The 15,873-nt window shown below is 46.3% G+C and overlaps 1 protein-coding gene; it reads left to right on the top strand.

Annotated features, from left to right (window-relative positions):
* Positions 1-15,261: 15,261 nt before the first annotated feature.
* CHC_T00001655001 (hypothetical protein) lies at positions 15,262-15,375 on the top strand. XM_005712458.1 is given in 2 exon segments: positions 15,262-15,336; positions 15,337-15,375. 1 exon segment carries the CDS (start codon positions 15,262-15,264, stop codon positions 15,334-15,336), a length of 75 nt encoding a protein of 24 aa, XP_005712515.1. The 3' UTR covers positions 15,337-15,375.
* The last annotated feature ends 498 nt before the right edge of the window (positions 15,376-15,873 follow it).

The raw sequence follows: 15,873 nt of genomic DNA, 5'->3' as shown, positions 1-15,873 counted from the left end.
CGAGCCGGAGCCAATTATTGTCGACAAACAAGTCGAAATTCAAGCTCAGAGCCAATCTACCTCGGCTAACAAGATTGCAACACCGCTGCCGGCTGAAAAAGAGTTAATTTTTAATATTGCTCTGGAAAGGGGTAAGCTCGACCGTGGGGCTACCTTCGAGCTACCGTCGGCTAACGCAGGACCGAGCGGAGAGAAGTGCTCCACTTGTCAACTTAACAAGCCGTACAACCAATCGTGGCCGGAGCACAACCGGTCTGAGTCCCATATAAGGGACCTCATTTTAAGCCGTGGATTCGGCCCTGCTGTCGAAAACCTTAACCGCGAGCACTCTAATATCCTTACAATAAAGTGCGATTTATGTCATACGAACTACAGGAACGCCTTATTGTTCAACGCGCATAAGGTTGAAGCCGAGCACCGCCGCTGTGTCAAGGAACTACATCGACTAGTACACTTGGCATCCAGCAAGGGCGTGATTGGACGTTGGACCAAGGTTACTAAACCAAGGAAAACGAACCCCGGTGTACTATCGAAGACCTTGGGGCACTTCAAGAAATACTCCAAACGTTCAATTTAGAGGTGTTGACTACAGTAGAAATTTTGCATTAAAAAATTGCCTTGTTTGAAAATTTGAAAATTGTCTACTGTACACTATGGAGCCAGATTCAATAATCCGAATGCAAAATGAGATCAGCTCTCTCCGCCAGCAAGTAGCTCAAGCTAATCAGTCATTACAGGAGCAAATAGCTCAGACAAATCAAGCTGTTGCTATCGCCACCCAATCTATTTCTAACGTAAATACCACGAATAGCAATAGCAATAGCCTTTTGTTAAAAACTGGCAAACCTGAAAAATTCAACGGTGAAAATGCCCGAAGCTGGTTGAAAAGTATAGCAAATATTTTTGCAGCGCACAGCAATACAATCGATGACAATACGAAAATCAACTATGCCGTAAGCTATATGACGGGTGCGGGACTACAATGGTGGGAGTTAGCAAACCTAAATGACAATGCTATAACATCATATGATGAGTTTCAAAAAGAACTATTAAACTATTTTGAACCTGTGAACAGAGAGTTGACCGCAAGAAAAATGTTGAGTGATCTAAAACAAATGGGCAAGTTAACCTTTGTCCGGGAATATAATAGAGAGTTCTCAAGATGGCTCTTGCAGATCCCAAGTATGACATCCGCGGAACAGATATTCCACTACAGCCAGGGACTTAAGACCCGCACAAGAATCGAGGTCGAGCGGGCGGAACCACAATCATTACAAGACGCTATGAAAATTGCGGACAGACTTGATAGTCTCTTCAATAGTGGTCAAAACTACTTTGGATTCGCAAGATCAACGCCTAATTTCTCCTCTGCGCCTACACCAATGCAAATTGGGAACATGCAACCGCGCAGAAGTACGAAACTGTCCCCAGCAGAAAAATCGTGAAGAATTGAGCATAGGTTATGCTTCGTCTGTGGTAAACAAAACTGCATAGCCAGAAACCACTACAACAATCAGAGGCCTAGACCTAACGCGTTCACCCAAAAGAAAAACTAGTTGTTCCGTTAAATGAAGTCGGCACATTGGCGGATAAATGTACTATAGCCGAAGACAAAACTACAAAAACACAAAAAAAATGATAAAAAACAAAAAGACAAAAAGAAGCAGTATTCAAGAGAGAACAACGGTAAAGAGTCCGTCAAAGTATGTACATTCTCACCATACAAGAAGAGAAGAAATACAAAGAGGCAAGCTCTACTAGTATTCAACGGGGAGGTGCAAGATGCAACCGACAATTCCCGTTGCACTGTTCTGGTAGACAGTGGGTGCGAAGAAATAGTAATATCAAAGGCATATGCAAAGAAATTGAAGTTGAGAAAGGAGAATACTAACCTGAGTGCAGAACTATGGGACCGAACACTTGTTCCTATGGAACGGTGTTGCGAGAACCTTATCATACGGATTGGGGAAGCTACCATTACCGTACGGCCATACGTGGTGGACTGGATTGCTTACGACTTAATCCTAGGCAAAGCGTGGTTATTCGAAGCCAACCCTTTAATCGATTGGAAAATGAACCGTATGCTCCTTAAACAGGAAGAAAGGTTAATAACTCTGGACGCAAAGGCTCATAAGCATGAGGAAGCCCGCCTGACATACATGCTTACGAGTAAACAGTTCGTGAGGTTAGCGAAAAAGCAGAAAAGCACCATATATCATGTCGTATTGAAACCTTCTCAAGAGGAAGGAGAAAATACTATAGAGACTAGTGAAAAGGACGATTACATGAAACAGTTAGACAGACTCCTGGGAGAATACAGATGCGTATTCCCGCAGGATCTGCCTAAAGGATTGCCTCCGAAAAGATCCGTTGAAATGAGAATAGACTTAGAAATGGATGCAAGACCCAAAACGGGTCCCATCTATAAACTTTCAAGAAAAGAGCTGGAAGAAATGAAGAACCAGATAGAAGAAGCCCTTGAAAATGGATTCATACGCCCAAGTATAAGTCCTTGGGGTAGCCCTGTCCTGTTCACTCCAAAGAAAGACGGTGGCCTAAGAATGTGCATCGATTATCGAGCACTCAACAAACAGACTATTAAGAACCAAGTACCCTTACCGAGAATCGATGAAGTATGGGATCAAGTAGGAGGATCGAAATACTTCTCCACCATTGATCTAAGATCGGGGTATCATCAAATAAGGTTGAGGGATGCTGATATTCAAAAGACAGCATTCCGAACTAGATATGGTCAATACGAATACCTAGTAACGCCCTTTGGATTAACAGGGGCTCCAGGATGCTTCCAGACACTCATGAACAATATCTTCAGACCACACTTAGATAAGTTTGTCCTTGTCTACTTAGACGACATCCTTATCTACAGTAAAACGAAAGAGGATCATCTGAACCATCTTAGGACAATACTGCAAATATTGAAGGAGCATCAACTATACGGAAAGCTTTCAAAGTGTAAATTCCTTTGTCATAATCTTGAGTACCTTGGCCACATAATAAGTGAGAATGGTATTCAAGTGAACCCAAGGAAGATTGAAGCTGTTCAAAAATGGGAAGCTCCTCGTAATGTAAAGCAAATTCAAAGCTTTCTTGGTCTTTGTAACTACTACCGGAGATTTGTAAAGGACTTTGCGACGATAGCAACTCCTTTATCTAATCTAACAAGAAAAGGTACACGTTTTCAGTGGGGGCCATCACAAAAGGAGCATTTGAAGAACTGAAGAGCAAACTAACAGAGGCTCCCGTACTGCGATACGCAGATCCCAGTTTACCGTATGAAGTAACTTCTGACGCATCTCAAACAGGTGTTGGTGCTGTCTTGACGCAAACTGACGAAACCGGATGCCGCCCAGTAGCATACGCTTCACGGAAACTGAATAAAGCAGAACAAGGATACAGTACACATGAAAGAGAACTTCTTGCTGTTGTGTACTCTTTACAAACTTGGAGACCATACCTACACGGCTCAAAGTTTAAGATACTGACTGACCATCACCCATTGAAATACTTGGATTCACAACGAACCTTATCCCGAAAACAAGCCAGATGGGTTGAATTCATGCAAGAGTTCGACTACCACATTGATTACATCAAGGGAAAGCAGAATACAGTAGCTGATGCATTATCGAGACAGTACCAGGAAGTGCACCAGACATCAGCCAGTGTTGTGAAACAGTTGATGGCATTTACACTAGTACAGGTGGATGAAAATATTCTCAAAAGCCTTGAACGAGAGTACAGAAAGGACCCCGATTTCAAGAATGCGTTTGAAACCCAAACTGCTCCGTTCAGTAAGAACAAAAACCGCCTTTACTTTGAGAATAGGCTCTGTATTCCGAAAGGAAAGATCAGAGAAATCGTGTTGCACGACAATCACGAATCTCTCTTTGGTGCACATCGAGGATTCAAAAAGACCTTACAATATGTCAGGAGACATTTTTATTGGCCTAGCATGAACAAAGAACTACACGAATACATCAAGACATGCCCAAAGTGTCAAGAAGCCAAAAGCCTAACCCAGAACAAACTGGGAAAATTCAGACCATTTCCGCCACCACTAAAGAAATGGGAACAGATATCTATGGACTTCATATTCGACCTCCCGAGGACGAATACGAACAAAACTGCTATACTTGTTGTTGTGGACAAACTCTCGAAACACACGCATTTTGTTCCAATTGAATCAAACCATACTGCCAAAGATACAGCAGAGGTGTTCTACAACGAGATATACAAACATCACGGTCTTCCAAGAAAGATAATATCAGACCGTGACACAAGATTCACAAGTACTTTATGGAAGGAAATCATGAAGCTACTACGAGTCAAGTTAAACTTATCAACCGCCTTCCATCCTCAAACTGATGGACAATCAGAAAGGGCATTCAGAACATTGCAAGAAATGCTACGTTGCTTTGTTAGCTATACGCAAAGAGACTGGAGTAAACACCTACCAGGACTCGAGTTTGCGTACAACAATCACATAAGTGACACAACTAAACAAACTCCTTTTTTCCTAGAGTATGGCCAGCACCCACTCTCTGTTTCTGACGTCCTCCACTCTGATGGATCAGAAACACCTACTGTGACCACACAAAGGTTTTTGGAGAACATAAGAAGAGCTAATGAAATAGCAAAGCTGTCCATCACAGCTTCGAACGAACGAAACGCCCAACAAGTCAACAAACACAGAAGAGATCATTCATTTCACCTAGGAGACCAAGTAATGCTCTCGACGAAGAACTTACCACTCAAGACAGGAAGAAGCAAAAAGTTATCACCGAAGTACATTGGACCATTCGAAGTCATCGACATCCTAGCGTCCGGAAACGCATACAAGTTGCAACTACCAGAGAAATATCAAAACCTTCATCCTACATTCCACATATCTCTTCTCAAACCATACTACAATGATCAACATAGAAGAACTATCGGTCGCGAGTCTGCATTTCAGACCGAAGACAAGATGCCGCCTACAATTGACATCATTTCCCACCGCAACACTCAAGACTCTATCGATTTCTTAGTATCAGAAAACTCAGGAAACATACTTCAAGACAAATGGATTGACGAACAAGACCTTCCAAGCCACAAGCCTTCTATTCAACGTTACTTCGACTCCATCACCTACTACCCACCTCCAAGCTTATTCGAGGACGAATAACCATCTTAAAGGGGGAGGAGTTGTAACGGTTGAAGGACAAGCACAGTATGTATGTCTTTGTAGTTTTACTTTTTATAAACATACTGCGCGTGTCTTTCCTGAATGGACTGGCTCCTCCATTCTTTAAAAGGATGCCATAGAACTACAACATAATTTCTATGCCATACCTAAAAGAATTGTCAAAGGAGGAGTACAGTATCCACTAGTACTAAAGAGGATGGTCGGGGAGATTGAAGGCAAGGACATAAGCGATGGTATGGAGATTACTTGTAGAGTGAAAGGATAGTTTATTATAGTCTAGCAGGTACTGTATTGTTCTAAGTTTCAGCTACGATTTCTATAAAAGGCGCGGCGTTCGGACGGGGAAAGCAAAAGGGGTCAGGCACAACCACTCACTAACCCTGAGAGCCACCCAACCTGCAACCCCAAGTGTGTCCAACTTAAGAACCGCTTTGCAAAACCATTCAACACAAGTAAGTCACTCTGTTCATTTTAATAACCCTGCGCACCGCTAAATGTTCCGATTGTCGATCTTCAAGTCACGGTTGGAGGGTCATATGTGATCCTAGAAGGTATGGGGCGAAATCGCGCTCTGCCCTACAACCTTGAAAGCGGAGAACGTCTCCAAGTCAAATACGAAAACATTGGAATGCTGCATTTGTCAATGCCTCGAATCCATGCATATACAAGCGTCTGCGCCTTACCTAAAGCTATCATAACGAAATCTTCCCCTCATGCAATTACTTCTGTACACACATGAATCGCAAGAACGTTTTTGTGTCGATCTAAGCAGGCGTTCGGGAATGAACATTTCTGACGCACGGTTTCTGCTATGTAGACTTCCAGAAGCACATTTTTGTTACTTGCATCACAACCAAACACGGCATTCAAAAGATTTCGCGTCTGAGATAGAGCCAAGAAAACGAGGGGAGAAGCAGGGTTTCTGTATTTTCAGGAACAATGGGTGCTTACAGACAAGTTTTGTTCTACGGCCCCTTCCCACGCCTCGACAGCAATCTTTGGAAGATGTAGAATCATACAGGGATTTTGAAGACGCGGTCATGAGTCACTGTAGTGGTGCTTTGACTCCAAGGGAAGTGATTGGAAAACAGGCATGTGGTACCTGTCGTTACATTTTGACGAAAGGTTCAAACGGGACGAAGCCGCTTGTCGATACTGCTGTATTGAAGTGCGCTACGGACCGTTGTTTGGTCGACTGCATTCTTTTTGCGCTCGACAAAATGCTGAGACTGACGTGGACTCCGTATATATGCGTGGTAATGACGAAGTGAAAATAGAAGCACTGAAACTAAAGCACAAAATTGTTGCTCCGCTCCCAGATGTACCAAATGCCTGTTTCCTCCCCATCAGTGAAGTACAAAAACTGCGAACGTTGTTACACTCTAAAAGCATTGAGGGCTCGAAGGATATTTGTGGCAAGACTGTGGAATCTCGTATTGCACCGGTGTTAGCTGCTCGGAGATTTTACTGTTATTTTTTATCCAGGAAGTTCCGCTGTTATGCTACAGCATAGGCGATTTCAAAGACGTTTAATTCGTTTATGCATATATCTACGATGGATGAGGTTTTGCTGCGTCCGAAGGAGCGAAGACGAATGCTGACCAAATTATCTCAGCGCTATCTAACGCGAGGAGATGAATATCGAAGAGGCTCATGGTTTTTGTCTGAGGAGATATGTGCTGTTCCTGGGAAACTGTGGGCTTCAGTCATCATAGATATGGCATCTAACAAGCAAAATTGCATCGTGGAAGGTTGCTTGCACAGCAAGCGAAATACCCCTTCACAAAATATTTCCCGTGTGCAATGACCGAGAACATTTCCCAGTTGCAGAATTGGACAACTATTTCAGTACTTCTTTGCGTACCTGCGATGGCAACCTTGCCATTTCAAGAGCAGATTACTTGCTATGCCTTCGCGTTCTTAAATTATTGGAACAAATAGTGTACTCGCGTTCTCGTGTTTGTGTTGGACCTTTGACGTCGACATTGTCCACCGCAGCTATTCTAGAATGTACTGCATCTTGGCGTAGTGTTTTGCACGCGCTTGGAGTTGTTACTTCGTTTGAAAAAGGCGATTCATTTGGCAAGCAGCTTATAAGGGAGAGGGAGGGTGCCAAGAGAGGAGAGTTTGAAACGGTCAAACTTGATGATAAATTACGGGTTTAGAAAATTCTGACTATCGACAAAATGGTATACTGCATGACCAGTGGAGGTCCGAGGGTTTGAGTGAATATGAGATGCAGCCTCGAATGAAGGCTTTGTTCATTAGCGAACATGAAGTTGGGTCCGAGGAATGGTGCCTTGATATTAGAAAGTTTGTTGCAGATCGGGCAAAATCGTTACAAGAACTAGTCCCCCCGCCAGAGCGCATCATACATCAGGCAAACCGAGTGAGACACATTATCTTCAAGTACTGGCTTAAAGCATGCAATGACGATTTATCACCAGAAACGATTGGCGGCTGCGACTCCGCATCGGGCTTTATGAGTGACGGGGCTCTACTGCTCGAAAGGGAAGAAGATATTGACGTAATTAGTAAGAAAATGAAATCGTTAACAGCAAGGTGTAAGTGTAATCAACGCTGTAGCACGAGGCAGTGCTCATGTCTCAAGCACGGGGTCGGGTGTATTGGATGCGAATGCAATTTCCTTAAATGTCAAAATAGAGTCACCGAGATGCCTATAGGCGCCATGGAAGTCATGCACAGAGCAGATAGTGAGGGTGTTGATACAGAAGCTCTATATCCTTCGGAGGAGGATACCTCTCCATATACGAACGATTACGCCATGTAAATAGACTCAGCTCCTGAAAACCGTGATACACTTTCAAAGCCCTAGAGGTAAAGTAGCCTTCCTGCTTTCTAAATGAAAGAGAACCGGGGGGATTCTCATCAGCATAATTCCTTGTGAAGATAGTCCGGAAGTCCTGTCAACCACTCCGAACCTTCCTGATAGTGGCAACAAAACACAACGGCAATACGGGGAGCTTCCTCTAGCACCGTTGTCAAATTGCGTTACCATTCTTTGGAGAAACGTCCTCTCGAATGGAGGATTTCCACCTGCACCCTCAAACCTTCCTTCAATATCTTCTCAAGCACCCAGCGACCCAAACACATGATCATCGTATTCTTGACTACAGTAAACAGGCATTACTCCACTTTCATTGAGAGCGTCTGCAAACAGCTCTACAGTAATGCATGAGGTAAGTATCCAGAGTGAATAAAGGGATGGCCTCACTGTTTTCGATGCAGAGCTAAACCTTGAAATGAACTTTCTGCACATTTTCTCGCATAGTGTCTGTAAGAATTTGTAATCCCCAATGCCTGTAAGTACATCACTGACAGTCTTTGCAGAGAGAAAGAATTCCCTACTGACCACTGAATGGGTCCGTTCCACTTCCCCTCTTATCGCAACGTTCTTCAAATATCTCCAATACAGTCTCAAGGCAAGATCTCTCCTCACCACAATTTTTTGAATGATAGATCCCGTCGGTAGATTTTCGTTCCGAGAGATGACATACGCTAGGCAGCCTCTCCCTCGACAGCAATGTTTGTGAAGTTGTAGAACAGATAAAGTATATCCCGGCACAGAAACATTCTCCACCAAATCACGCCAAATACTGTCAGAACAACCCAACGAGGAACATCCCATAACTTTTTTCTCGGAAGAGCATCCTGTCCACCCCATCTGCAATCCGTACTCATATGTCCCAAAGTTCATATGAGAACCACACAATATCTTGTTGATCTTAAGAGCTACTTTCGGCGACCGAAAAACGAAGGGTCACTGTGCATGCGATGTACAAAGTTTGGGCCCTCAAACTACGCGTCATGCTCGTATAAGGAGGACGTAAAATGACACAGATAGGACCAGCTGGTTTGGAGCCGTTCCGAACACGCTTTGATAAGGGGAAATAGAGAGTGGGGTGGCAACACTCTGCAGTTCAAAGAGTGCTCGGAGTTGAAGACTGGTCAGGGCACATTCGGTGAGTGAAGTGTAACGGTCATCAGATGTGGATATAAGGGTAGCAGGGACAGAATCAGAATATGCTTGCCCCAATCAGAACCAAGGTTTCCAAATCGATTTCAAAATTTGTCAAATCTGATGGACTGCAAATATTCACTGACCTCACCCAAATCCTGACAAGCCTCACGCAAGCCTTCACCTTGACACCGCTCAGGGACGCCTCAAAACCCCTTCCCTGTTCGCTGTCCGTCCGCGACCCCTCCCCTGTTCCCCGTCCGTCCCCAACCCCTCTCCTGTTCCCTGTCCGTCCCCAGCCCATCTCCTGTTCCTCGTCCGTCCCGGCCCTCCCCTGAGCCCATCCCGTATTCCCCGTCCGCCCGGCCCTCCTCCCCTGACCCCATCCCGTGGTCCCCTCCGTCACCCACCCCTTCCCTGAACCCATCCCGTGTTCTCCGTCCGTCCCCCGCCCCTCCCGTGTCCCCCGTCCGTCCCCCCCCTCCCGTGTTCCCCGTCTGTCACCCGCCCCTCCCCCGTCACCCTCCGCTCCCTGGTTTCCTGCGAACGAGTCTCCTACGCGCTTTCTGCGCCCTATGGGCGCCTGCAGAGCACAGCGTCCCCACGTCTCACCGATTTGCCTGTGCCCTGACTTCGGAGCTCCCCCACGCCTGTAACTCCCACACTGCTCCTGTGCTGCGCTGTGACGCACACCAGTCCAAGACCGAGACTTTTTCTCCCTGTGTAGCGACTAAAATTGTGATGAACAACATCGATAGCGCTGGTCCGGCTGTGTCTGTGTTTGAACCCTCTCCTGTCGAAGAGCAAGAAGCAGACGTGCGAAGGTCTGTTTTCAAAGAGTTGCAATGTGATGGATTCGAGGCAGGAGCAGAGTTGGAAGCACAAAATGGACCAGATGGAGCTGCACGCATTCGCCGTAAGCTGGACTTCTCTTCTGAGAACGTATGCATACACGCAGATAGAGACGAGCGTGTTACAGATGATGTCCTATCGGGGTCCGATTGTCCTTTTTCTGACGAAACGGAATCTCCTATGGCATCAGTTTTTGAGGTAGATGAAGGGGAAATTACTACGGCCATTGCTCTCGAGAAAATGAACACCGCTCTGATGAATCACTTTCTCAAGCAGAAATCGTCATTTCGGACCATGAAATAGAGCAACTGTACCGAGATGCAGTTCCTGAGCAGCCGAATGTTAGAGAATTAATTCCGTCAAACGAGAATGTGGCGAGAAGACTCGCAACTGAAGACTTTTGGTCTGCCATTTTTTCTGAGCCGACAGAAAGTCTATGGGAAGCCACTGACATAGAAGGAACTGTGAGAGATGATTTGCAGGGGCCTACGTCGAGTAAAATTGCTGCTGCGTCGGAAGGTGACCGCGATTTTCGAGGAAGCACATCTGCACGTTCTTTAGCACAGCGGCATGGTGGTTTGCCTGGGTGGGAGTACGCCTCTGCTTTTGACGACGTACAAATCAAGCTGGACGACGCTGATCAACTGTTAGGTGAGCGCTTTGTGCGGGAGGCGAATGGCGTCTTAGAAAACGCTGCACGAGAAATTAAGGTCACCGCAAAGGAAGATCAGATCGTCACAGAGAGTTTGTTGTCGCTGTTGGGGATTTTGAACATTTTTTTGCCGGACGCCTTCCTTTGTAAGCTCCAAGCACATTTTAACAGGGTACTGAAGGCACGAAAAAATTCTCCTACGACTGTGAACGAGATAAGAAAAGTCATAATAACCCACGTCCAGGCAGCATCATATGGAAGCAATGTGGCGACCATAACAGCCCCAGAGAATCAGGACTTCTATTTTCAAACGGAACTAAGCAGGCAACGGTACAATGACATCTGGTCGGCGTTAAGTGGGACAACGGAACGGAGGCAAAGAGTTCAGCACTTGGGAGACGGATGGCAAAATAGGCCCGTGTTAGGAAACCAGCTCATTACAAAGCTGGAAAACGAACTTGCAGTGATCAACCGCGCGATACTTTACATACCAGGTCAAACTATTCTGAGCTTAGACAACGATCATCAGCGGTTACATTCACGAGCGGTTACTCAGTGTACAAACCTGTCACAACTTAACAATCCTCAGAAGGCCTTGGGGCCCGTCAATAACGCCCTGTGCTCTGCATTGACCTCGGCATTTCTTGCCAGTCACTACTCAAGGCCGAGAGAAAACATTATTCACGTATGGTAAAAACTTGTCCAACTGTTGCAAGGCGCTGCAACACCAGGCGCAATAGCACCAATGAGCGACGCGTTCTTTGCTGCGGACAGAGGCCATAACGAAAAGGAAACTGTATATTTCTTGAATGGCACTCTCGGTGCCACTGGAATTGGCACGCACAAGCGAAGTTTGGATTATCCGTTTGTCTTTGGTGACGGACCTATATCTAAAAGACACAAGGGTATGAAAATTAGTGAAAAAGGCTGCAGGGCGGTCTATAGCGCAATACGAAAGCAGGCTCGAGCATCAGGGAAAAAGATTCAAGCGATTGTGTACAGGGAAAGCTTTACAGGACGTGTGGCGGCAGTGTACCACAACAATACGAGTTTGTTTGGCGCACATTTGTTTACGTTAATCCTAAAAAGTGAGTATCGCTGGAAGACTGGCCGCAACGATAGTGAGAGAACGGCTGAACACTTTCAGGAAATTTACAGTGCTACAGGAGTTGAGCAGAGTATTAACAGAATGTGGAGCGGTAGCAGAAGTGCCCATTTTTTGGATATGTCTGTGGATCGATTGCGAGTCGGCTTTGCACTTTCAAGTGTGAAGCACCTGACCTTGCTTCAGTCAGAAGACCCGTGGTGGTTCTTGGCGAGAGCTTTTATGTACTCATGCGTTTTTTACTGGTTTTTGTGCAACATTTGACCAGCACACTTATGGTATCTCGGAGTTGATACGTGAGCAAATCGTCATTCGAGGCACAGAAGCACTACCACAAAACGACGAAGAGGCGGAATCTACCATCAAATTCAAATGGGATGACGTAACAGCCGCGCTGGGATTTCAAAAGCGAGTTGGTACAGACGAGGGCGCGACTACAGATGCCATCCAGGAGTTGCGGAACTGCAGTCTAGAATCTCTTAGCGACAGAAGAGTCACTGTCAGACATCTTTCATCCCTTCAGTGCACGCTAGGATACAGGGAACCTGCGTGTACACGCCGCCCCCAGATTGTTTCGAAATTGTTGGAATTAAGACAGGGTCTCATCAGCGGTGCCATTCAAATTAATGTGACAGAGCAGACCAACATTACCCATCAGGAGCGTAGAGGTGCAAGCTGGAGGAGATTTCGTCGGGCAATGTATACTGCGTCTCTAGGGTCATGGTTTATGAAGCCATTGACAAGCACTCCGGGGATGAAAGAGGGCTCCGCGAACGAAACTCAAGTTCTACAAGGTCTGCCAGATTTCTTTGATCGTAATATGGCTCTGGGAGTTTTTAGTGGTTCGACGATGCGCTACTGTGCGAAATACATATGCTCTGTTGGCGTGATTGGCTCCAAGTCTTCAAGTATTATTGCCGGAAGTCCAGATAGTGTCGCAGCGATTCAGGACGATATCAACGATATCAACGTTTGGTCAATTGAAGTCAAAACTATGGCGGCATTGGGAACTATTCAGAAAACTGAGAATACCCGAGAGAGATACGGTCCGATTCTACGTTTAAATTCTGTTGGTCGCTGTGATGAAACACTACGTGTGTTTCGTGATGTGGTTCCCACGACACAGTACACATTGCAATGCCTACACCATTGTGATGTTCTCGGAAAACCGCGGGTCTTACTAGTGATTGCCAAGGGCAGCGAACTGGGAATTGGGAAATTAATTTACTCTGTCCTTCTCGAATTTCATGAATCTTTCATCGCCAATTATAAGTTTTCTCTAGAATCCTTGCGCTTTTCCTGCTTTCAATGGGTCGGGAAGTCCGCACGACTGATCCCGAGAGAGTACGACGAGCTGCTCACAAATACACACGCGACGGACTTGTATTCCTTTTGATCTTTTTATAGTTTAAGTCAAGCCTACAAGCATTTGATCGGACAGCACGGGCCACTTCCACTAGCCAGAATGATACGTCCATCAAATTTGGTGTTTTGGAATCATGTCAAGGGGGGTGTAGACGAGTTTAGTCGGGCTTTAAAGAAATTGGCATACGACAACGCTTCCGAAAACCCAATTGTTAGCGTGTTGGGAAGGTTACTCTGTGCTCAGGTGAGCAACGTCGCGGTGGTACATCTCTTCTCTGTAGCAAAAGCGCAAGGTGCTCTTCCAGATTTTGAGACCTACAAGAATGGTTATTTGCAAGGTTATAACGCTGTGCGACACAATGTGTCGAGATGCTCAACAATATCCAGTTTTGCTCGCCATCTTGCTAGGGATTTTACAGCTTCAGAGAGTCAAAGTCATGTAAGTAGAAATAGGAGCGTGCAGTTCAATTCTGTGCCTTTGTACGTCAAGGATGCGGTATCCAAGTACAATCGACCCGCAGACGTTGCTCGAAGATTGACAGGATACAGTTCACACCAGAGAGTCAAAGGAAAGGATAGCTACTGTTCTTTATGTTCATACAGCTATTCGTTAAAGCTGAACAGACGCATTTTAAGGAAGAAAGGGGGAGCACGAATGCGACAGTGGTGTGTGACATGCAGACAGGCAATTTGTAAACGCTGCTGGGAGAAATGGCATTCAGAAAAGATTCTAGTCAGAGCAACGATATCTTCCGATGATCGAGCAGCATTTGAGGAGAAGGTCAGGTCTAAAAACGACTCACGGGGCGCTCCAGTAGACTGACGTACCAATACGCAAGAGCGGGGGCCGAGATCCTCCCGAGGACGCTCCCGTGTTGGCGGCAAATGAACTAATGCGCAGGTAGTGACTTAAGGTAAAAATACATTACATTGCAACTCTTTGAAAACAGACCTGCGCACGTCTGCTTCTTGCTCTTTGAAAGGAGAGGGTTCAAACACAGACACAGCCGGACCAGCGCTATCGATGTTGGTCATCACAATGTTGGTCGCCACACAGGGAGAAAAGTCTCGGTCTTGGACCGGTGTGTGTCACAGCGCAGCAGAGGAGCAGTGTGGGAGCTACAGGCGGGGCGGAACTCCGAAGTCAGGGCGCAGTCAAATTGGTGAGACGTGGGGGCCCTGTGCTCTGCAGGCGCCGATAGGGCGCAGAAAGCGCGTAGGAGACTCGTTTTGCAGGAAACCAGAGAGCGGAGGGTGACGGGGGAGGGGCGGGTGACAGACGGGGAACACGGGAGAGGCGGATGACGGACGGGGGACACGGGAGGGGCGGGGGACGGACGGGGAACACGGGATGGGTTCAGGGAAGGGGTGGGTGACGGAGGGGACCACGAGATGGGGTCAGGGGAGGAGGGCCGGGCGGACGGGGAATATGGGATGTGCTCAGGGGAGGGCCGGGACGGACGAGGAACAGGAGATGGGCTGGGGACGGACAGGGAACAGGAGAGGGGCTGGGGACGGACGGGGAACAGGGGAGGGGTTGCGGACGGACGGGGAACAGGGAAGGGGTTTTGAGGCGTCCCTGAGCGGTGTGAAGGTGGAGGCTTGCGTGAGGCTTGTCAGGATTTAGGTGAGGTCAGCGAATATTTGAGTGAAGTTGGTGAAGATTTGAGTGAAGCCGGTGAGGTGGCAGGTGAGTTTCACGCACAGACGGTGATTCACCGAATTCACTTAATTTTCACCCAAATTCCAGCGTGATGGAATTCCCGCACGCAGGTGGGACGGGGCTATGCAACAGAAGTGAAATGGCGAGTTGCGTTGTCGAGAAAAAATAAAATACGTTTTGTCCTCATATGAGGACTAACGGTCCGATAGACACTTAGACAGAAGCCCATAGAAAGATAGTGCAGATAGAAGCACACCACGCAATGAGATGTATAAGGTGGCGATACGCAAAGATCAATGAAATGGGTAAACCCGCAAAAATGAGTCATGTGCCGTTCTGAATTTCCCCCGAAAATACTGGTTTTGCGGGTTTACGCCGTTTCAAAAAATGGTAAGCAAAAGTGGAATAAGGCGATACGGAGAAGGGGGCGGGGACCGAGTCCATGTTACAGTACAGAGAGGACTCGCCCAATAGTGCCGAATTGAGTAATTCCATGGGGCCACTCCATTCATCGTGATTGGCAATCATGCAATCACGCAATCACGCGATCACGACATTAATTTAACGTCGTTCTGCATCTTTCCTTTCTCCAACGTGTGCTACTTGTAGCTGTAACCACATTTCCACGGCTCTGGAAGGGCAAAGGTTTCAAAGGAGGTAATGATGGCACGGCAAAGAGAGTAGATCCTGCTTTCTAGCTTTCCCACATGTGCAACCCTGGGTTGCACAAGCAGCGCGTTGATTATCATTTCGAAATGTTCGAATATTTGAATGGGGTTTAAATCTTTTAGAATTGCAAGGAGCATTACAGGAAGTTGGAGCACAAGATTAATTTTAAGTCGATTGTTTATTTCTTTAGAGCATCTCCACCGCGGCAGCAAATTCGGTCCAAATATGATATTTACCAAATCAGGGTAAAGTTTGGTCTCCACCGCGACACAAGGACGCAAATTGCATCGTATATCGAATTTTAAATCTGCGTTTGGAGTTTTTGTCGTGGCAAATCAGGCCGATTTGAAACGAGATATATCCCAAAGCGATGATTGCCACGAGC

This window comes from Chondrus crispus, genomic scaffold, assembly GCF_000350225.1.
Source record: "Chondrus crispus Stackhouse genomic scaffold, scaffold_107, whole genome shotgun sequence".
NCBI lineage: Eukaryota > Rhodophyta > Florideophyceae > Gigartinales > Gigartinaceae > Chondrus > Chondrus crispus.
This window is presented reverse-complemented; position numbering and strand designations above follow the sequence as displayed.